At 45.8% G+C, this 24,559-nt stretch overlaps 1 protein-coding gene across 1 annotated transcript in view; it reads left to right on the top strand.

Moving 5' to 3' along the window:
* Positions 1-11,292: 11,292 nt before the first annotated feature.
* Positions 11,293-24,559, top strand: part of STAC (SH3 and cysteine rich domain) — a 78,597-nt gene continuing 65,330 nt past the window's right edge. The window contains exon 1 of the mRNA XM_083468422.1: positions 11,293-11,723. Coding sequence (XP_083324548.1) covers positions 11,607-11,723 — 117 coding nt within the window. The 5' untranslated portion in view covers positions 11,293-11,606. The remainder of the gene's footprint in view (positions 11,724-24,559) is intronic.

The following is a 24,559-nucleotide window of genomic DNA, read 5'->3' as shown; positions in this document are numbered from 1 at the left end:
GAAGAAAGAATGGTTATTTATTTAAGGGCTGGTATTAATATTTCAGTATTATCTCTTTTAAAACGCTATGCTGAATTAGTTGTTTAGCGTTAACTCGAAAAGGTGGCAGGCAAAACTTGGAGAGTACACCCTTCCGTTCTAATATATTTGAAAAAAACATCTAGAGGGTGGGGGTTCCCTCTCCCTTGTCCCAAGTTGCACCCCAACACTCCAATTAAGGAATATCATTGTGGTCACTAACCAAAGGCCTTTACCAAAATGCGTCATGGGCTTTGAAGACGATTGAACTCAGGACAAAAGAGAGAAACATGCTAAGGGCATATCCTCACCGTGATCAACTCCCACCCGGAAACCTATGTCCCCACTGTGGAAGAACGTGTGGATCCAGAATTGGCCTCCACAGTCACTTACAGACTCACTGTTAAAATGAGTGATCACCAAAGGAGGAGGAGGAGGTCACTAACAGTGGTCACTAAAAGCTTTCTCATAAAAAAGAGACTTCGGATGCAGCCTTACACCCCCCCAGGCAGCCAATGTGATGCCTTCCATTTGTGGTTGGACCACAATTCCCATCATCCCTGAGTATAGACCATGCTGCTGAGGATGATGGGAGTTTGAATCCGACAAGATATGGCAGGTGCCATATAGCTGTCCCCCTTCTATATCCACTTAGATGGAAGCCCCAATACTTCTGAGTGGTCATGTATTGTAACATCAGAATATGCCTGACCATCCCACACCTCTGTAATGTTTTGCACTTTGCTGATGTACGACCCACGTGGCAGCCATGCAACTGTCTCTGTATTGGTCAGAGCGTGGGCTCTGAGCCTTTTAAGCAATCCAGTAACTCCATGGCATGCTTCTGCAAGAGAGTGGCACATATCATATTTCATTTATCAGAGCAAGTAGGATGCGGGTGATTCCAATGAATTTGTTAGAACTACTGTTTAAGGCAAGCCCCACCCCATGCAAGACCCTAATAAAAGGGTCATCTAGTCATCTAGCCCAACCCTTGGCAATGCAAGAATCTTTTGCCCAATGTAGGGCTCAAATCCACAACCCTGAGATTCACAGTCTCATTCACACCAACTGAGCTTCATCTAATTTAATGACCTTGCCCAGGGCCGGGCTGTCCCACTTGGCCACCTTAGGCGAAACAGGAATTGTCTTCTTCCCCACTTCCCACTCCACCACCACTTCTGACACCGCTGCAGCCCAGCTCTCACCTTCTTATCTTCTTTGGCGATCACTCCTCGTCGAGTAAGATTGTCTTCCATAAACACAGTTTTAACAATAAGTCTATAAATGACTGTGGAGGCCAATTCTGGATCCACAAGTCTTTCCACAGTGGGGACATTGGTTTCTGGGCGGGAGTTGATCACGGTGTGGATTTGCCAAGTGTGCCTTCCTCTTAGCACGTCCGGATATTCCAAACTTAAAAATGGAAAGCGTAATGCTGGTGGTCAACAAAAGAGGTTTAAAGACTGTCTCAAGGCAAATCTAAAAAAAATCTAGTATACACACTGACAACTGGGAAGCTCTCACACAACTCAGCAGCAGCCAGGGCGCTCCTCAAAGCATTGCAGCTTGGCTTCTTCGCCCCAGAGGGTGGGGAGCCAAGCAACAACCTGGCACGCAGGAATTCCCTGGCTCTTTCCAAACTCAGTGGGAGCCCAGTGGTGGAGAAGACAAGCAGCAAGGCTGGGTACCATAATGCCACCAGGATGGCAGCAGCAGTGGGGAAGGCAGAGATCCCCTTGACTCATGGACAAACTGGCTCTGACCTTCCCTAGGGCATCATCTGAACTTAGACCCAGAATCTCCTTTCAGTGCCATGGTTTGGCATTGGAACATACAAGTAGTAATAAAAGAGGGAGCCTCTGAGCATGCGCAAAGTGCCTTCCTCTCACCATTCCCCTTCACACATGAGATGAGGCACCTGGGCTTCTGATTCAGACAATGTGAGCTGAAGGCAGGCTTCAACCTTTCCTGTTTTGTCTCTTCCTCTTTTTAAAAACAAAATAAATGCTGACCTTGCTATCTTTATATCTCAATATAGCTTAAAAAATATCAAAAGTAAAGGCAAAGTCATAAGGTAGCTGTGAAACTAATACAGGCATGTGTGTTCCACTCACTGCCCGTTGCATTATGAATGTGCTCAAAATCCTATTTCAGATTCTAATTTTAGTCGCAACCAGATATCACTCAAGCTTAATTTGCTATGGCTTTTACTAAGAAATGTTCCGTTTCACTTTAGGCCTCGAAACCTTGTTTTGTGGGTAGCCATAAAACATTTATGTATTCCTAGATTGTTCCTGTTCTCCTCCCTAATGCTCAAAGCACTTTTTGCTCCTGTCTGAACATTTTCTCCGCTCCTTCCCTTCCTTCACTTTTAGGTGAGATGTTCCCTCATTGTAAGTGACCTTCCATGACTCTCATGGTGACTTCCTGCTCACCTTCATCAGAGAGAGAGGGGACTTGCAGGTGATGGGCAGCTTTTAGTTTACCCACCGCTAAATGTTGGCCCAGGGTGTTGTATGCAGCACCCTGGGCCAAGAGGGGAAGGGGCAGAGTTGAATGGGGTCCTCCTTACAGGTAGGATGGGACCCCTAGAGAGACAACCTTAGGGCCACCATCTTGTAGCCACGACTGCACTGCAGATAGCCATGGCACCAGAAGAAAGGGCTCAGCTGAAGATCTCAGAGCATCTGCAGGAACAAGCATTTGGGTACCTGAGACCTCTCGCATGCATAGCATGTGGTCTGCCACTTAGCTCATATTATGTGTAAGCCAACATTTCAAACAAGTAAGATCTCAAATAGAGCTCACTCATGAGAATTGGGGCCTCCTAACCCAATTCCTTTCCTCCCAGATTCCTTAAGCCAGGGTTTGTGGTTCGAGGACCCGACGCCCGCAAGGTGAAATGAATACGCAAGGACACAAGACATAAGGTTAATGGGCAAGAAAAGGCCACAACTTTATTGATTACAGCAGTGAAAAGGTATTGGCTTAGGCATTGGAAGTCTCAAACAAGGGGGTTTATTCACCAGTAGGAGGAGCCTGTTGATGCTCATCCAACTATAGGCTCTCCCCTGATGTCACCGGGGGTCGTGCCATGGCCTCCCGCCAAGCAGGCATCGGACAGAATACACGACCGCCAGATTCCTTTAACGGAATACCCAAAATATTTGAAGGCATAGGCGATGGCCACACTCTTCGATTCCACAACACATTTTTCCAATGCCTAACCTACCCACCAATACCACAAAAGTTGTGACGATTGCTATGAGGTAGGCGAAAAAACCAAAAAGCCTAATGCCAAATGGAAAAATTCCTACCAGGCCCCCCGGACAACCATGGCGACTAACCTAAGGTCCATAGCAAGGCCAAGGAAAATCTAAGACCCTGAGCTAAAGGGAGTGGAGGGTGGGTGACTCGCGACGGGACGAAGGAGAATGAGGCCGAGGAAGGGCTGGCGCCGCAGCATTTAGGATGCTGGCCATGCCCCCCGGAGGCACCTGGTTGGGTGCTCACCGAAGGGGGCGGGCGCCAGCCAGGTGAGTGGGGGAGGCGGAGCTCGGGCTCCCACCCACAACCACTCCCCTCCCTTCCAGGGAGGAGAGTCTTTATCACCAGCGGCTCTGCCATTGTTGTCAGACCACAACTCTCACCATTCCTCAGTGTTGCCAATCTTAGCTGGGGCTGGTAGAGTTCCAGTCCAACCACATCAAGAGGGACTCAGGTCCCTAACCCTTGCTTTAACCCTTGCATTGTCCCTTCACAATTTAAACCATGACACAGTATTATTATTTATTTATTTATTTATTTATTTATTTATTTATTTATTTCTATCCCACCCATCTGACTAGGTTGCCCCAGCCATTCTGGGCACCATCCAACAAATTAAAACATCAAGCACAGTAAAACATCCAACACTAAAAAAATCCCTATACAGGCAGCAAGAGTCTTGATAGCACAAGGATGGAAGAATGAGGAAATCCCAATGAAAGAACAGTGGCAAGAAAAAATGATCAGCTATGCAGAACTGGCTAAATTGACATACAAACTGAGGGACAAGGACAACTGTGACTTTAAGGAAGAATGGGAACTTTTTACAAATTATTTAAAAAGGCAACAAAATGAACTGGACTCCTTGGCAGGTTTTGAATAAACATACACAAATTTATTGGTTGATAACATGATAGATATACAACGCAAGGATATGTACAATTTTATAACATGCAGAGAAAAATATGTGCAGAGAAATCAGAGGGAGGAGCTGAGTGAAGTCCCTGGTGGGGGGGAGAAAGAGGGATGGAAGGGGGGAAATAATGTATGTGATTATATGATTTGATAATTTGTTATGTTGAAATTGCTTAATAAAAATATTTTTAAAAAAATTCCCTATACAGGGCTGCCTTCAGATGTCTTCTAAAAGGAAATAGTTGTTTATTCCTTAACATCTGATGGGAGGGCGTTCTACAGGGCGGACGCAGGTTAAAACCATGGCTTGCAAATGTTAAAGGATCATGAAGTGTGAGGAATTGGCTTAGATGGAGGAGCATGTGCTCTAAAACCAATTTCCTTCCTCACCGCAAGGTCTCTTTAAATGACACAAATAATGTCCCTTGCAGTTTAAGGAGTGGTGGTGTGAATCAGTTGCACATCTGCACGCTGGTGCACTTTACCTGCATTACTTTCAGTTAAATGCATGCTTGCAGATGTGCATCTTTGCCCCCACGGCTATTCTCCACATTCTGTTTCCCTTCCTTGTGATTTGGATGACAAGCCGAAGTTGTTTAAGAATGAAAGCATAAACAGTACATTGCATTTATCCAATCTGAGCATGGGGTCTTATTATGCCCCCACACCCACCCTTCTTTACCGCATTACTATCAAATAAGAGTGGCGGGGGGGGGGGGGAGAGACATTTTGCGACTTAATGTTTTTAGTCATCTTTTCCGGGATAACTGTCAAAGAACTGACAATTCAGTCAAAGCTGTCAGATGAGTAATTGGATGAGCAGGGAGAGTGCAGGTGTCGGTACTAATTTGGTGATTTATTTACTTTTTATGAAGCCAGAAAATGGCATGACATAGTCCTTAACACACGCATGACGTGCTTTATTTTCAAGAAAGGAAATTAGGTTGATTTCATAACGTTAAAGCCGTTAACTATTGAGCAGCCTCTGTGAATGAGTTCAGGGAAGGAACACATTTCATTTTTTTTTTACAAGGAATGCATTCACTCAGAGTTTGAATCACTGTGTTTATCTCTTTGACTGAGTAGATTTCAGAGACTCCTAATAAAACACATTCTCTAAGAGAAAGTAAGCTTAACGATAACACAACGGTACCATATAAATCCACAGTGAGATTAAAGATCCAACCAGCATAAATTTCATATCATAACCCAGAGGCAAGGAACCTGTGGCTCAACAAGTCTTGTGGTACTCAAAGTCACTGTTAGAATTCCTGCTCCATGATTGCAGTCATGGGATTGTTGTCTTTCACATGACGGTATATGTTTTGACTCCACAGAGTGGGAAGTGATGGAGACAGGATCTTTGTGTTACTGTGTTCCGTAAAGTGGGACTATTGTCCTTTGTTCTTTTTTCTTTGCTGTCTGATGCTAGAGAGAGAGGGAGCCATATTGCAGTGCTCCATGTATGTTTATATGTAAATAAAGTAGATTAGCCAAAATGCTGAGTTGCTGAGGTCTGTCACACAAACTGCGAAGACTCTGCAGATCCCTAAGTGTGCCGGTGTCTGTTGGCATCGGTCGCTGTGATGTTCGGGCTGAAGAAAGCTTTTGAAGCTCCAGAACGATTGACCAGGAGGGAGAGAACATGCCAGTCGGGCATGCGTCTCTGCCAGGGTCCTACTCGAGTGTAGGACAAGCTCCTGACAGTCACATCATCCCCAGCCAGCATGACCTATGGCCAGAGATGATGGGCAGCGTAGTCTAACAACAACAACTAATCTGGAGGATACCACAACCACTGAGCCTCCATCATGTTTAGCAGAGAAGAAGAGTTTGGCAGTTGTTAAGTAGCCAGAAAGGAACACACCTGAGTTTTTACTGTCGGTCACAAATGTGCCTTGTGGGTGCTGCTTGCTTTGGAGGAAGCCGATGCTATTTTGAACAGTCACTCTGTGCCAGCTCAGCTTCTACGTTTTATAAATATGTAGCAATCACACAACACCGTCGGACTCTGGGACACAGTTGTGTTGCGTTGGCTACAGCTGGTGGGAGCTGTAGTCCCGGTTAGCAAAGGCTGCTGTATCAGCAGTTGTGGTGCTGAGGACTTCGGCGCTGCCACCAGTGGGGAAATTTGGACAGAATTGCTTAAACAAATAGCCATTATGTGCGACTCTTGTGGGAAAGGCAAATGTTATGTGAGGGATCATTAGGAAAGGAACTGAGAACAAAACTGTCAATATCATCATGCCACTATACAAATTCAGGCTTAGAATACTGCCAGGTACAATTCTGGTCACCTCCCTCAAAAAGGGGTGTTGCAGAGCCAAAAGAGGTTCAGAAAAGAGCAGGTAAAAATGATCCGAGGGGGATGGAGCAACTCCCCTGTGAGGAAACATTTGGAGCTGCTGGGTTTAGAGAAAATGAGGATAGGAGAGGACTTGATAGAGGTGTGCAAGAGATAGCTTGGTGTGGAGAAAGTGGATAGAGAATAGTTATTCTCCCTCTCTCCTAACACTTGAACTCATGCACATCTGATGATGACCCCCAAGGGTCATCTAGTCCAACCCCCTGCATTGCAGGAATCTCAGCTAAAGTACCCATGACAGATGGCCGTTCAACCTCTGCTTCAAAACCTTGAAGGATAGAGAAGAGTTTGGATTTGATATCCCGCTTTATCACTTCCCAAAGGAGTCTCAAAGCGGCTGACAATCTCCTTTCCCTTCCTCCCCCACAACAAACACTCTGTGAGGTGAGTGAGGCTGAGAGACTTCAGAGAAGTGTGACTGGCCCAAGGTCACCCAGCAGCTGCATGTGGAGGAGCGGGGAAGCGAATCTGGTTCACCAGATTACAAGTCTACCGCTCTTAACCCACTACACCAATTCCACAACCACCCAAAGGAGTCCAGTCCACTGCCAAACAGCTCTTACAGTCAGAAAGTTTTTTCCATCTGTTTAGTTGGGATCTCCTTTCTTTTAACTTGAAGGCATTGGTTCAAATCCTACCCTCCAGAGCAGGAGAAAACAAACATGTTCCCTCTTCTGTGTGACAGCCCTTGAGATAGTTGAAGGTGGCTATTATATCTCCTCCCAGTCTATACTTTTCCAGGCTAAACATATCCAGCATACAACGTTGGAAGATTCAGTACAGACGGAAGAAACAACTTCACACAGCAGTGGGATTTCCTCTCACAAGAGGTAGCGATGGCCATCCATTTGGATGGCTTAAAAAACGGATTAGACAAATTCGCAAAAGGATAAATCAGTGCCACTAGTGACTGTGGTTATTCTACTTCCACTTTCAGAGCCTGGAAGCCTCCAAATGCCCTTTGCTGGAAATTGCAAATACAAGAGGGCTGTGGCAAATATGAGAGTGTCATTTCTGCTTGCAGGTTTCGCACAGGTGTCAGGTTGGCCACTGGGCAAGATGGACCTTTGGCCTGATCCAGAAGGCTCTTCTGCTCCTATGTAAGGCTATGGCAGCTTGCTGTTTTGCAGTTCTGCCCTACATTTATTGACTGTTAACAGATCTGTTGGGTGCCATATGTATTGTGAATTCTTTCTGCAGCTCTTTGCTTAACAGTGAAAAAGCTTTTTATTTAATTGCCAGATCTGACAATCCAAACAAGAGTTTCAATGTCATGCTGATCCTTTTCCTGCCTTCTGCCTCATATAAATCATCAGTATTATGCAGTTCAGTTTGTGGATGCTTTTTAAACAATGTACATGGCTAAACAAGCTGCATTAATAATGAGGCTGCTTTAGATTTAAAAAAATATGTCAGGATTGGGGAAAAGAATCTAAGCTCTCTCTTTGTCCATGGTTTGAAGTGAGTTTGCAAACCATGGCTTAGAGGTTTGAGCTAACTTCAGAAACCTGATTTTGAAGTCACAGGAAACTATGGTCAGGACGGAGGTAAAGGATGCATGCAATTCTCCAAACCAGTGGCGTAGCGTGGGGGGTGCAGGGGGGGCCGGGCGCAACATCTGGGGGGGGCGCTCGCACTCGCAGCTCTCTGCCCCCTGCTAAAATCCACGGGTTAGGGGGCGCAAATTATTTGCCTTGCCCCGGGTGCTGACAACCCACGCTACGCCACTGCTCCAAACAATGGTCTTTAGAAGAGCCTCTGAAGTGAATCATAGAGGGAGAGAGCAAGAACAGAATAAAGAATGTGTATTAATACCAGAAGCCTGCATAACAGAGGTCATATGCTTTAGTAAGTCCCCTGAGTGCTAGCATTGTCACTGTAGCAACCTGTAGACACTGCCCTATGAAGCACAGGTATGCCTTATTTGACCTTTCCATGGCCCTTGTGCATCTTCATCCCCAACCAGGGACAGCAGTAACTGGTGATACCTTTCTGCATTCAGTTACTGTTGCCTGCTTCACACTAAACGGCATCCCTCAGTGCTCATGCACCGTGACATGTGAGGAAATAAGCATCATCCTTTGTCACAGGCTTTGTCTCATCAGTGCTTATTTGTCCCTAGATCCTGCAGCTAGAATATCACAGCTCACATAAATCATAAATCATTGTAGAGTTGGAAGAGACTCCGAGGGTCATCTAGTCCAACCCCCTGCAGTGCAGAAATCTCAGCTAAAGCATCCATGACAGATGGCCATCCAATCTTTGCTTAAAAACTTCCAAGGAAGGAGAGTTTGCAACCTCCTGGAGCAGACCGTTCCATTGTCGAACGGTCAGAAAGTACTCCCTGATGTTTAGTTGGAATCTGCTTTCTTGTAACTTGAAGCCAACAAATTCACCTAAACCCTGCTCACACAGCTTTTGTGGCTAGGAAAGTGATGTGAAAATGCACCAAAAGGTGTGTCGTTGAGCTAACGGTTAACAGGAAGACATATAACCACCTAGCACAGGGGTCTGCAACCCGCGGCTCTTTTACACCTTTGCCGCGGCTCCGGGGAGGATACTAGCAAGGGGAGGAGGCGCATTGTGCGCCCCGACACTCCCCACTGTGGCGGGCGCTGTACTGGCTGTGCCGTCGCATGGGGGCGGTGCGTGCGTTAGTCACGCACCGTCCCGAAGTCACCTTCCCGCCTGCCCGTTACATTGTAAGGGGCATGTACGCTGGTCACTGCATTGAAAGGGGGCATGTACGCTGGTCACTGTTTTGAAGGGGAGTGAAGAACACACACACACACACACAAAGGTAACTTGTTAATTTAACGTTTATTTCTATGAGGAGGAGTAATTCTGAGGGGTCAAACAAAGAAATAATAAAAAGTGACAAAAAAGTTATTTTTATAATGACGAGTTTTGCGGCTCCCAGTTTTTTTCCCTTCGGAAACGGGTCCAAGTGGCTCTTTTTGTCTTAAAGGTTGCAGACCCCTGACTAGCAGAATAAAAGATCAATACAAAACAGACATTGTCTCACCTCCGCAGAAGCATTGTGCAAGTCAGGTTGAATGCTTCAAAAGCAGGTCATCTGAGGGAGCCCAGAGTGAGGTTAATAAAGGCTATTGCCCTTCCTCATCCTCATCCTCATCCGCCTTGCCTTTTTGTCTGGAATGGGTAACTTCATGATTAGCTTTTGCCTACAAATTACAAGACCTGAGTTCAAATCCTTTTTCAGCCATGAAGCTCACAGGGCTGAATAAAAAGAATGTGAGTCACAATTACATCAGTCTGAGCTCCTTGAAGGGGAAGGATGAGCTATCAGAGAAATAAATGTATTATTTTAAATCATCCCTATTGCGCACTTGCTGTTGCCTGATTCTATACTAATGTGCTTTGAAGGAAGTTTAGCTGGCTTAATGGGATGTGCTCCTTGCAGCACATGGCAAGAAGCACAACTGACCTCAGTGGGATTTATTTTCTAGTAAACATGAAGAGAACCAGGCTGCACATCCCATAAGGGGTGGGTACACATGTACCAGCAGGTACCTGAGCCTGCCTTCCAGTGGGTTGGACTAGATGACCCTCACAGTCCCTTCCAGTTCTACAGTTCTGTGATTCTAGGCTGCATCAACAGAAGTCAAGGGAAATAACAGGCCATTGGTCAGGCCACAACTGGAGTACTGTGTCCAGTTCTGTGCACCACAATTTAAAAAGGATATTGACAAGCTGGAACGTGTGCAGAGGAGGGTGACCAGGATAATCAAGGGTGTGGAAACCAAGCCTTATGAGGAACGGTTGAGGGAGCTGGACATGTTTAGCCTGGGAAAAGGGAGATCAAGAATTGATATGATAGCCATGTCAAATACAGTGGTACCTCGGGTTAAGAACTTAATTCGTTCTGGAGGTCATTCTTAACCTGGAACTGTTCTTAACCTGAAGCGCCACTGTAGCTAATGGGGCCTCCTGCTGCCGCAGCACGATTTCTGTTCTCATCCTGAAGCAAAGTTCTTAACCCGAGGTACTATTTCTGGGTTAGCGGAGTCTGTAACCTGAAGCATCTGTAACCTGAGGTACCACTGTAGCTAAACAGGGAAGATGGGGAGCAAGTTTGTTTTCTCCTGCTCCGGAGGCCAGGACCCCAACCAATGGATTCAAGTTACAAGTGGGAAGAATTATATATATAAATTCAATAAGCAACAACAAGAGGGAAGATTCCAAGTCAATCTCGGGAAGAACTTTCTGACAGTAAAGCTCCGAAGGTGATGGACTCTCCTCCCTTGGAGATGTCTAAGCAGAAATCGGATGGCCACCTGTCGTGTACAATCTGGCTGAGATGCCTGCCTCGCAGGGGGTTGGACTAGATGACCCTCGGGACCCCCTCTACAAGTCTGCGACAGCAAGAAAAGCGTGGTCCAGACTGGAGAAAGACCAGCGTGATCCAGAATGCAGAAAGACAAGCGCGATCCAGAATGTGATCCACAGCGGCGGAGGCAGCAGCAGCAGCAGCAGCCGTGGGCTCGTCCTCCCGCCCTGCGCTTTGGCGGGGGCTCCTCCGGCAGCGCGGCGTGGGGCTGCACATGGCTCCCCTTCCACTACTACGGCGGCACATGCTTCTTCCGCGCCAGGCGCCCGGGCTCCTCCTCCTCCTCGCCGCTCCTTCGGCGGCTCCACGCGTTACGCGCCGGCTCACTCCCCGCTCGGCGCTCGGCCGCTCGGCACGCCTCGCCCGGCGGACCGGGGCAGTTTCCCCGCCCGTAGAGAGAGCTATCCCTAACTTGCAGCGGGGCGTGTGTGTGTGTGTGTAGAGGAGAAGGCGAGGAGGAGGGCAGAGGAGGAGGAGGAGGAGGAGGAAGGCAGGGGAGGCGGGCAGCCTTTTTGGGGGAGGCGGCGAGGAGCTCCCCCACTTGCGAATAAGACCCGCGCCGCGCCGCCGGAGGAGAGTTCCTTCGCCGGGCAGGAATGGCCAAGCCGGAGCACGTGAAATAAACAAGCGGCTCCCGGAGCTCTCGCCGCCTCCCCAGACGGAGGCTTTTCCGTCCGAGAGGCCAACATGATTCCGCCCAGCGACGCGACACAAGTCAGCCCGGAGGACGTGGAGAAGGACCGCGACCCGGAGAGCCCCGAGCAGCCGCCTTCGCCTGCCTCCACCACCAGCCAGGAATCCAAGGTCGGTCCCGCTCGCTCCATCCGTGGATCCCTATTCGGAGAGGGGATCGATCTCTCTCCATGGCCAGGCGCGCTTACGTGCCCGTCCTCCTTTTGCGCCTGCAAAAATGTCTTTGAGGTGGGATCTCGCCATTCACCTGGCGGAGCTGGGAAAGAACGGGAGGCGGGGGGGGGGGCACCTGGCTGGGTTTAGGAATTAGTTTGCTTATTGCATTTATTTTCTGGAGGGAGAGGTTTCAAAGCACTCTGTCAGACCATTCCTCTGTTTGGCACTCCGGTTGCTCTGGCATCACGTGTTGATCCTCATGAAATAGACTGTGACAGATTTATTATAGGAAAGTTGCCTGTGTGTGTGTGTGTTAAAAAATGTCTTTCCAGGAACTTTGCCATTCAGCTGATAAATAGGTCAGTAGCTGAAGTCTAGCTGAAGAGCTGCTATTGTAGGGGAAGAACTGCCATCCATAATAATAATTTTATTATCTGGTACCGCGCCCATCTGAGTGGGTTGCCCCAACCACTCTGGGCGGCTTCCAACATATATAAAGAGCATGATAAACAGGACCACCCCCCTCTTGCCTCCCCAAAAATCATATTTTATTGGCCTGGTTTGGCTTACCTGTTTGAGGAAAATGATGCTTCTGTTCTGCATTCCGTCCCTCAAAATTAAGTGATATAGTAGGTGAGAAGTTTCTGAGTGGATTACCTGAATTAGAAACAAAGATCTGTAAGTGAGCAGAAGGAAGAGCAGATGAGCAGAACAACGGTGCTCTTCTGTTTAACGGGAGCATGACGTAAGGGGCAGGAGTTACCTAAAACAACTTGTTAGCTATTAGTGTTGGTGCTGATAAACACAACTTCTCATAGACCTTGTGCCCTGGTATTTAACAGAAGACCACAACCTGCACATTTGCCACAGCGGATTTTAGTGATATGATGTGCCACAATCCTTTGGCACGCCCTTTGAAAAGGACTGCAGCATCTTCCGAAATGAGCACCTTGCCATTTTACACTCACCCCCTCCTGTTACAAGTGGATTAGATTTGGAATGCTCCTCCAGAATAGTATTACTATTAGCAGGGAAAAATGGATAATGGTCGCTGTAGCCACCTTGACAGGCCTTGGGCATCCTTGTAGAAGTTGATATGATCCTAACTGGCACTTCAAAGGTGGTGCTCAGCAGGATGGAAGTTTGTGCTTTGAATGAGGAGGTCATGTGGACAAATGGACTTGCCACCATGCCGTCAAAGAGGGATTGTGCATTGCTGTGGCTACAGCACCGTACAGTCTTGATTATAGCTATTGATGTGTTACTTCCTTCCAAATCTATGGGAGATATATATGAGTCAGTGGCAATTGATGACGGGATTGCAGCCTAAACTCAGGAAATATAAATAGGGTTTCATTTTCTCCTTACCTTTTATAGTAACTAACTATGACAGGCATGTCCAAAGTCTGTTTCGGGGGCCTAATTCGGCCTGCTGGTCAGTTTAATCTGGCCCCTGTGGCAGTTTTTTTCCTGGGGTAGAATCCTTAAAAAACCTCAACAACTTCAATCCTAAAAGAAGCTCAACAACTTTGGGGTAAAATAATAAAAAAAAAGCTCAAGAACTTCAATCCTAAAAAAAGGTCAACAACTTGGTCCAACTTGGTCTGCCCCCACGGCCCTTCACTTCATCAAATCTGGACCTCTTTGAAAAAAGTTTGGACACCACTGAACTCTGATTTGATGTGGAGGGGTGTATGCACTTTGGGCACAAAGCAAAATATTTTAGATCATAGATCTAAATAGGATTGTAGAGTTGAAAGGTTCCCTGAGAATCATCTAGCCCAAACCGCTGCAATGCGGGAATATGCAGCTGTCCCATACAGGGATCGAACCTGCAACCTTGGCATTATCAGAACCACACTCTTACCAACTGAGCTATCCAGGAAATATTGTGTATGAATATATTTCACACAATGCAGAGTTCATTGTGTGTATCCACCTCTCAAAATACACACGTGGAGTGTTAAAACATAAATGTAAGCACCAGTGTCTTGTTGGTCCTTCAGGCTTTGATGCAAGGTCTCAAATGCTGGTAATTTTGCTTCCAGCCAGACACAATAGTTCTTAAAAACTCAAAAGGGCTTTTAAACATCAGGTATTGTTTAGCAGCATATTTGTGGAGCACTTTTGGTGCTTTCTTCTAATGAAGAATGTAAAATGTACTACTGGTTTTGTTGTGGTATAGCAATGTGGTGCCAGTATTCCAACTAAGTTTGCTAATATTCATACAACAGTCGAAAACAAAATTAGGAGGGGTAAAATCATCTCAGATTTCAAATTTGCATTTGGAAATACACGTTTTAAAGATCTGTATTCTTATTTGGTCAGTTTTTTCATTTAGGCAAAATTAAAATGTTGGCTCCACAAATAATCAACAGTTTGAAACCAATTGCTATTGAAACCAATTTCAGTCAGTGTTACACCCTCCAATGTTAAATCTGGAAAGAAAAGATAAACTACATGGGGCATTCTGGAGTTTGTTTCTTATCAGGTGGGAAACCATGGCCTTTCTGAAATATCCATACTAGTTTTCCTTTTGGTAATTGACACATGTTGGGGTTGTACTATTAGTACACATCTGCAGCCATTGGTGGCGAAGTTTTATATATGTTCATTTTATTAAAAATATTAAAGGGTGGCAGCCAGTCCCAGACTGGTGTCCTTTGATGTTATATCAATCAATCAATCAATTTATTACGGTCATAGACCAGGCAGCCGGCACGCATGCCCCTTTTCGCAGGAGAAGGCAAGCATGTTGCAAACGCTTGCGCTCCACTCTGGCCCCCTGTGCCTTCAGACGGCCCCCTTGCTCCTCACCTGCAGAGCCTTTGATGTTATACAGCACAATAGGGGAAGGTTTCAGGAGAAGGGGAAAGGGGAAATGTGTCCTTTTTCTTCATCCATCCTGAAACTTTATCCACTCCACTGTGAACCCCAGAATGCTCTCCAAAGGCCCCTGTTCTATCTTGGCCAGGGGCATTCGTGTTAGAGGGTTGGAGAACAGAAACATGCCCCCCCCAAAAAAAAAACATGTTTCAGATCCCTGCTGGTTACTGCTTAATCTGATATTGCTTTATACTCCCGCTTTGTAGATAAATAATTAGGGGAGGGAAGTACAGTACACTGCTCCCTCTTCCCTACCCGCAAGTGTAACAGGCAGATATCATAACTGGATATTTTGTTTCCATGGGTGCAACACTCATGTGGCAGCTTTTGTTTCTGGAGTACAGATCCCAGGTTTAAGGGCAGTTTTTATACTGGTGCACTATGTAAACACGGCTTTTTACATAGTGTAAGGTGGCGGCTTTTGCAATTCGGTGGCTGCCTTTTGGCCTTAACTCTGAGACCTGCGCTCCAGGGCGGCTGCTCCTACAGGTCCTTTACACGTGTGTGTGGTCCTAGCACTGTTTCATGGAAACATGCGAAAGCAACTGTTCTTGCAGATCTTCTTACTTCCTTCTGGCCTTAGAAAGAAGGCCGGGAGAGAGCCAAGAACACAGTGGGCACTTTTTCACTTTCTGAGAAAAGTTCTTTGAAATAAATGAGGCTTATTGCCAAGTACCTGTCATTTGAGAAGGGATTGCAAGTGATCCTTGGTGCAATTATTTTCAAATTACTGTTTAATGGATAGTTGCAATTGGACACTTTTTCATAACTCTTCCCTCACTCCTGCCCCATTCAGCCTACATCATTTATAATTAGATTTTCTGGATGTCTCTTGCGGGATCTAATCCCTTGCGAAGTCTGTGGACTTTCACTGTTGCAGAGATTTGAACCTGGCCTTGTCAAGTATTCTAACCACTATACACTATAGGTAATGTGTGGCCCTCCAGAAACAGTAGGACTACAACTATCAAACCTGACCATTGGTCATGCTGGCTGGGGCTGATGGGAATTGAAGACCAACACATCTGCAGGGCCACAGATTCCCCATCCCTGCACTAAAAGGTAAAGGGTAAAGGACCCCTGGACAGTTAAGTCCAGCCAAAGGCAACTATGGGGTGCAGCGTTCATCTCACTTTCAGGCCAAGGGAGCCAGTGTTTGTCCACAGACAGCTTTCCGGGTCATGTGGCCAGCATGATTAAACTGCTTCTGGCGCAACAGAACACCATGACGGAAACCAGAGCACACGGAAACGGCATTTACCTTCCTGCCACAGTGGTACCTATTTATCTACTTGCACTTGTGTGCTTTCAAACTGCTAGGTTGGCAGGAGCTGGGACAGAGCAATGGGAGCTCACCCCATCACGCAGATTAGAACCACCAACCTTTCAATCGGCAAGCCCAAAAGGCTCAGTGGTTTAGACCTATATCCCTGCACTAAACCATAACAGAATGCCAATCAGCAGAATCACTGAATTGTAGAATTGTAGAGTTGGAAGGGGCCGCGAGGGTCATTTAGTCCAACCCATGAGCCTGAGATTAAGAGTCTCAGGCTCTACCGACTTAGCTACCAAGTTTTTCACCAGATGACTCGCGTCCAGCTGCAGGTAGAAGGTTTTAAGGTGGGTTAATACATCGATGCATTCAAACTCTAAGAGCATGCTGGCAAGAAACATAAACTGGTCTGTCCTTTGCATTCCAGTTTTATTTTGTATAGTAAGATTTCCCCACCCCCTTCCAAACATGCCCTCTCCAACTGTCAGGCTGCAGTCGAGATGAAGTGTTACCGTGTGATGCTGCTGGTTGTGAGAAATGGCTGTGAGTTACAGATCAGCTTGAACTGGGGTGGGAGGTGGGACTGAGTTGTGCTAATTGCACCAATCTGTTTAAAACTCGTTTTGATACTGTATTTTTAAATTGATGTAACTCACCCTAGTGAGTTTGGCCGCTGCACACCAGAAGTCTGCAAAGCTGAAGAGCCCAAGGCAGGGGCTGATGGGAAACAAAGAAAGCTGGGGAGAATCGATGTGGCTTGCTTGCTCATCTGCAAGTTGTCTAAAACAAACCGTGGCTTAGGGTTACTTGCAAATGAAACCTATTGACGTTTGTTTTAAAACACTTGCAGCCTGCCTAGTTAAACTTGATGCTTTAAGTAAGCAATCCTAACCACACATACTTGGTTATGAATTCTCCATCACCCTAAGCAAATGTGTCTTGGATTTAGGTATGAGTTCCCCCAAAATGACAGGCCAGATTCTACTTGTTGTTGTTGTTTAGTGTCGTGTCTGACTCTTCGTGACCCCATGGACCAGAGCACGCCAGGCACTTCTGTCCTCCACTGCCTCCCGCAGTTTGGTCAAACTCATGCTGATAGCTTCGAGAACACCGTCCAACCGTCTCGTCCTCTGTCGTCCCCTTCTCCGTGTGCCCTCCATCTTTCCCAACATCAGGGTCTTTTCCAGGGAGTCTTCTCTTCTCATGAGGTGGCCAAAGTATTGGAGCCTCAGCTTCAGGATCTGTCCTTCCAGTGAGCACTCAGGGCTGATTTCCTTCAGAATGGAGAGGTTTGATCTTCTTGCAGTCCATGGGACTCTCAAGAGTCTCCTCCAGCACCATAATTCAAAAGCATCAATTCTTCGGCGATCAGCCTTCTTTATGGTCCAGCTCTCACTTCCATACATCACTACTGGGAAAACCATGGCTTTTACTATACGGACCTTGGTTGGCAAGGTTCTACTACCCTTATTCAAATTACTGGCACTGTGCCAACATCTGATTAGCATTTCACACAACACGCCACCTGCTTCATTCTGAGTGCATTTATTAGTATTGACTCCAGTCCATAAAACTGCCAAGGGTCACACAACTTGATCTGCCTTAATTGGTTGAATGAAGTCTAACTTGCACTTCAGTGGAACAAGCAGTAACAGACACCCCTGAGGTTGCATGGTTGTACTCTGTTTACTATCACATCGTACCTTACTGCTGTATGTGATATATACCTGGAACATGAAACCTAAACCTAAAAAGCTATGGTTTGCAGAAGCTAGGGAGGTGTTTGCCAATAGACACTTACTATATTAGGACTTGGTCAGCAGCCTTCACCACTGCAACTGTTACATTGTAGCATAAAACCTGATCCTATGGAGACAGCATATTGGGCCATTAATATATCTGATCCCATTGCTAGCAACAATCCTGAATTATTTCTTTTAATTACTTTTATCTATCTATTTATTTGTTTGTTTGTTTGTTTGTTTGTTTGTTTGTTTATCTGCCTGTCTGCTTCAGCTTATTATATAGGTGGTGGACTGGTCTTATCTATGTTCTATTGTATATAGGCATTTCTGCTATTTGACACGAATTCTTAACCTTTATAATATACAGTACTTGGGATATTTTTGTTGAGTTACTATTTGAAGTGCAGTGTTGATCTTGGATAATATTTGCTTGCAGCTTGCTCATTCCCTTTTTTAGTTTTCGCATGATAGTTTATTACATGATAGATTATAGATTTTGCGGCTTGGTTTTGTGATTCTTCTATATATTCTTCTATACATACAGTCCATGCTTTGGTAGAGATTGATGGGTCCAATTTGTATGTTTACCAATATTCTTAGGGATGGAGCAAATCCTGACTTCTGGAAGAGTTTTCAACTTTCCTCTTTCAGGAGAATTTGGCCAGTTAATGCTTTCTCCTATAACTTCTCATTCAAATCTTTCTACTTGTCTCTTCTGACTCCTGTCTCTTAAGCTTCAATTTAAAAATTATAACCCAAGGAATCATAGAAATTTATCCTGGCATTGTAATTATTGGAATATAACGATCTGTTCACAATTGCATCAGAGTTTTAGAGCGGTTTCTGTAGAATCCTACCACATTCATGCTAAATTTATCAGTGCTTTACTATGATTCAGTCATCCTTTACTATGAGAAGGGAAAGGGGTATTTTATTCTAAGTGAAATCATACTAGGCTCCCTGTCTGTTGTGGTATCTGTCTGTCTTGAGAGACAATGGACCTCCAGGGTGAAGTCAAACCGCTGCTTTAGCAGCACAGAAGTGATCTCCCCAGGGCACAATCCTGGGCAGAGGGCATGGAAGTCCTGGGCTGCCCAGACAACAAGGCTCCACTCTTGGCCTCACTGATGTCGTCCAAAGAAAAGCAGAGCAATACGTTTAGCACCAGCTTCAGGAGTTGCCAGAAGGAGGTGTACAAAGCACCATCCAACCGTCTTAGGGACTGCAGCCTGGATTTACTCCCTAGTCTTTTCTTCTCTCAAAGATGACATACAAGGCAGGACCTGACTTCCTTCTCCTTGATGAGCTACCTTCTCAGGTTGATGAGCCCCATTTGCCCTCACTTCCCTCTTTAACACATTCAGAAACCACCTTCTTGACCATTGGACCCACTCTTGGTCTTGTCCACTCCATCGGCCAGAGCCTGTCTTCACATGCAGGGGAAGTCTCTAACTCACTGAGGGTTTGAGACCCATCAGCCACCTTCACATGGTTTAAATGGCCAGTCAAAGCTGTTCCCGAGGTGTAGCCACTGTCACATGGTGACAAGCAGTGGGCCTTCTTGGTTGTGGCACCCACCCTGTGGAACACCCTCCCATCAGATGTCAAGGAAATAAATAACTATCTGACTTTTAGAAGAAGACACCTGAAGGCAACCCTGTTTAGGGAAGTTTTTAATGTCTGATGTTTTGTTGTATTTTTAATATTTTGTTGGAAGCCATCCAGAGCGGCTGGGGAAACCCATCCAGATGGGCAGGGTATACATAATAAATTATTATTACAGTGGTACCTTGGGTTACATACACTTCAGGTTACATACGCTTCAGGTTACAGACTCCGCTAACCCAGAAATAGTACCTCAGGTTAAGAACTTTGCTTCAGGATGAGAACAGAAATCACGCGGTGGCAGCAGTGGGAGGCCCCATTAGCTAAAGTGGTGCTTCAGGTTAAGAAGAGTTTCAGGTTAAGAACGGACCTCCGGAACAAATTAAGTACTTAACCCGAGGTACCACTGTATTATTGACAGCTTCTGGGAGCTACAGGTGAGAGTTGAGTGCAGAGTCTTTAGAAAAATTCTAATCAAACTCTAACCAAGTGTTATGTTCCCAGCTTCTAATATGGTGATAGGGAGACTCCAGTGACCCTCCGGATATTGCTGGACTCCAGTTCCCATCAGCCCCAGTCATTGTGGCCAAAGGCCAGAGATTATGGGAGTTGGAGTCCAGCAATATCTGGAAGGTTGCAGATTCCCTGCTTACATTTTAATGCTTCTCCTATTGCATAAAATCAGGGTCTCCTTTCACAGCACGTGCCTCTTCCTACCCCCTTGTGCAAAATCCTAAAGCTGGCTGCTGTGAACATTTGTGCACTACAGCATGTTCTGGTTTTTGTTATTTGCAAAGCAATAAAAGTGTCTGAGTTCCTCACTTGACTAGGTCCAATTCAAAAAAAAGCATTGGAATGCCCTATGACTTCACTGCACCCTATATAACACCCACATAGCTCCCTCAGCAAGACACTTTCAGAGAGCAACTCCTGGAACGAGGGTTCAAGAATCATGCACTGACAGCAGCTCACTGCATACAGCTCTTTGGGAAGGACCATAGCTCAGTGGTAGAGCATCACTTTCCACACAGAATGTCCCATGTTCAGTCCTTGGAATCTCCAGGTAGGGATGGGTGAGACCCCTGGGCAGGACTACCCCTGATGTCATACTGATGCCAGGAGATTGGCAGCTGTCAAAGATTTGTGCAAAGCTTCCTAAAGCCCTATGCTCAGCACTTCCCAAGTGCAGCACTTCTGAAGGGCCTGGTCATCAGCTGGTTGTCGAGCTCTTGGAAAGCAGAGCACAAGAGACACCACCAGCCAGCAGGACCTGCAAACCTGCTTTCAGTTGAGCCCCAGCCTTACTTACCCCACAAGTGGGTGTGCAAAGCAAGCAGGTGGGGCTTTGCTGAAACAACCTTGCAGGCCAAATGGAGAGGTCTGCCAGGCAAAATTTGGCCCACGGGCTGGAAGTTGCCCACCCTTGTGTTGGAGCAATTGAATTCAGACAAGGTGCAGTATTCACATATAAACAAAGGGGGTTGGGGAGACATGGGAGAGAGTCACAGCCTTTACCCTTCATAGCCCTTGCGCCGACCCATTACAAATGGAGGGTCACTAATGTCTGTTCAGTTTCCTTAAACCTCAGAGGAAGTGCCAGGTCAACACAATCCTGTCCCTGCCAACAAGCATGCGGATTTCTAAAGGATGAGCTGTTCCTGAGCCAAAGGGGATTCCATGAGAAAGCAGCTATAACTTAGCAGCTCAGCACAGTTCTAATGAAAGTATGAGAAAGGTTCATTTACAGCCTATTGCAAACATTGTCTTCAAAGAATTTCCCTAGACTGCTATGCATTGGTAGGCACACCCACCCACAAACCCATACCCCCATACGCTTAATGGATAGTAAATACATCCTAATGAAATTAAGTTTCCAATATAGATATGCAGAGAAGACCCAGCTCTTGAGCTAGATTATCCAGCTTGCAATCCTATTGAAGCTAATTGGTTTTAAGTCATGGTGTGTTTGACTGATAGAGTTGCATGGAGATTTCCCCTGCATAATAGAATTAATACCTTTTGAGTCTCTATTGGTGACGGATAGGTTACTAGCTGCTGAATATTTTAAAAGGGCAAGGAAATGGCATGCAGGCTATGTTCATCCATCCTTCAGTCTGCTGAGTAAACATTCAGCATGCAAACTTCAGTTTCAAGGAGGGAAACTCTTTTAAAAATATTCCCAAAGAGGATTTGAAAACAGCCAGCTCTTCCAAAGCTGTTTTCCATACTCTGCATAAAATGGTGAGTACACATTGTGCATAAATGAGACTTCTTATACAGAGGAGGGGGTGAATTAGATACTAAACTGGACATACACACTGTGAACTTTTCAAGGTGTATGCATTCACTGAGCAAGGAAGAGCTGGCGTTTATCTATGAATAACTAATTTTAAACTTCTGTCTTGATTGAGGTACCAGCGTGTAATGTATCTCCCCCTCTTTACTTGTACATATTGCCTAGATTTGAATATTGTCTCACTAGCGAATATTTCCATTTTATTTTATTTAAATATATTTTCATTGATTACCAATATATAACAACAATTACAAGAAAAAGATACAAAAGCAAAATCCCAACTAACCCGCCTCCAGGACAGATAAATCTTGTTAAGTTTGCCAGAGTTCAATCTGTGGTTATACATCTTCACATTAATCACTTGTTAGTGCTTTCCACCATTCCTTTCATCACTTGACAAAGTCGGTTTGTTGTTGTTGTTGTTTTAAAAAAGAGTAGAAGTGTTGCACCAGAATGCTTTAATCTACTTTAATGCACAAAGCCGAATTTTCAATATGCAATTGAATCCTTCCTACAAAATGCTGTGGAAAACCCATGTTTATAGGCTTCACACCTCTACCAAATCCTGGTAGCAGCAGGGCAAAGCTGTTGCCTTCGTGGCTTTTTTTGTCAGCTTCCTAGAGGCTGATGGCTGTTTGCAGCAAAATGTTGGACTAGATGAATGGGTACCCGCAGGAGGGGAAGCAAGAGGAGGCAACCAGTGAACCCCCAGATGAACCATTATCACCAGATTCCCAGCTTTCTTACAAAATAAAAGTTTCTAGCATTTGTAGAACCTGAGATATGATGGGGGGGGGGGTACAGACACTATTCTTCTCAATTTTGTGAGAAATCAGCCTGCTCCCCATACGTTCCCCATCCTTGTATTAGAAACTCTAGTGCAGTAAAGCAAGTACAGTGGTACCTCAGGTTAAGAACTTAATTCGTTCTGGAGGTCCGTTGTTAACCTGGAACTGTTCTTATCCTGAGGTACCACTTTAGCTAATGGGGCCTCCCACTGCTGCCGCACGATTTCTGTTCTCATCCTGAAGCAAAGTTCTTAACCCGAGGTGCTATTTCTGGGTTAGCGGAGTCTGTAACCTGAAGTGTTTGTAACCTGAGGTACCACTGTACCTATTTTCACACAGGTGAATGTCCATTGGCAAGCCAAGCAGTAATACAATGTGAGGGCACCAGATGTGCTGCAATACAAAATTTGTATCAATCATTCTCAAAGGGTTACTGTGGCTCAGATATTAGGATGCCCTTCAGTGGTGCAGGTACATAATTTTAAACTCTGGACTACATGGTCTTATGCTCCTCCACTCTTGCACGCCCAAACACTCACTCACACACACACACACACACACACACACACACAGTGTGCTTGGGGTTGCATGCTCCTAGATAGCAATTTGAGGTCAATTTTTCATGACTGAACACCATTTCCCCTATATCTTGTGTTACACTCTGCAGCAGAAACCTATGCTGGATTCTCCACCATGAGACAGCAGAACCCCAAAGCTCGTGGTGCCAGTTTTAATTTCTTTGGCATCACCACTGCTGCCAAATTCTCAGGGATCTTGAGGGCTATAGGAAATTCCTTGAGTTGAATCAGGTCCCCAGGCCAGGGTTTAGTCACCTCCCGTACTGCTTTACAAAACTGTTTCTAAGTTCAAAGCCATTGGGTTCCATTGCAGTTGCCCCACTTGCCATCTTAAAGCAGAGCTATGCCAGAATTTCTCAGAATAAAATTTTGGGTAGGGGTAGGATTAAGTTATTCTGACTATTGAAGTCCATTTTTGCTCACCCTTAGGATAGGTTGTGAATTTTAGCTATGACATGTTAAACCAGGGGTGTGGGGAGCATGCATGTGAGCTGTTGATGATGTTCTGCACACTCTTTTGAATGTGCTTAGAAACAGCCCTAATGTTAGGAAATCTTGATAAACAAAGATGCTCTCTCATGGGGAGGTTTCAAGATGTTTCCGCTTCCAAAGCGTCACTATTTTGTGGGTGAGGGTCAATCGCATATCTGCTAATTCTGGTTGTGCAAGTGGTTCTGATGCTCTTGTGCAGTAAAGCCACACACACACCCCCTTAAAAAAAGGACATTTTGTGGTAAGGGAAATGTTAGAGAAAGACACTGGATGGTGTGAGATTGCAGTTCCTTGATACTGCATAGCCTCCATACAAACAAATCAGAATGAAAGCTGAATAAACTGCAGACACTGGATAACGCCCCTCAAACATTGTGCAAACGGATCTGAATGAATGCTCAATAAACAGTGGGTATTCTATAGCATCTCTGCAAACTCTGTGGATGAATGCCCAATACACAGGTTGTAAGTGCATTCATTTGAATGCACATTAAAATCCCCTTCTGGTTATGCCTGTTACGTTAATTGCCCAAACATCTGAAGAGCAGCTGCGGCACCTAGGGATGTTGGGGGCAGGGCTTGGGTGCCCCCCCCCAGTTTAACCCTCTGTGTGTTCATGTGAACACCTGCACACAACGTTTGTCTTAAGAACCACATCCTAGGCTTGATTTCTCTTCACAAGGCTGAAAGCGCTTTGCATCTTTCTACAGTGGTGCCTCGCAAGACGAAATTAATTCGTTCCGCAAGTTTTTTCTTCTTGCGAGTTTTTTGTCTTGCGAAGCACGGTTTCCCATAGGAATGCATTGAAAATCAATCAATGCGTTCCTATGGAGACCGTCCGGGGACAGAGGGGAAGCGCCGCGTGCCTTCCCCTCTGTCCCCGGACCTGTTTAAAGCAAGGGGCGGTGGGGAGAAGATTGCTTCTCCCCATTGCCTGCCCCGCAATCTCCGGGGACAGAGGAGAAGGTTGCCGCCCCTTGGTTCAAAAGGGGTCCGGGGAGAGAGGGGCTGGCAATGGGGAGAAGCGATCTTCTCCCCGCCGCCCCTTGCTTCAAAAGAGGTCCGGGGACAGCGGGGAAGACGCGCTGCGCTTCCCCGCTATCCCGGAGCTTGTGGGGCAAGCTTCGT

The sequence above is a fragment of the Podarcis liolepis genome (assembly GCF_965112155.1).
Source record: "Podarcis liolepis genome assembly, chromosome: 12".
In the NCBI taxonomy this organism is placed as follows: domain Eukaryota; kingdom Metazoa; phylum Chordata; class Lepidosauria; order Squamata; family Lacertidae; genus Podarcis; species Podarcis liolepis.
Note: the sequence above shows the minus strand (reverse complement) of the source record. Positions and strands in the feature narration are given on the sequence as shown.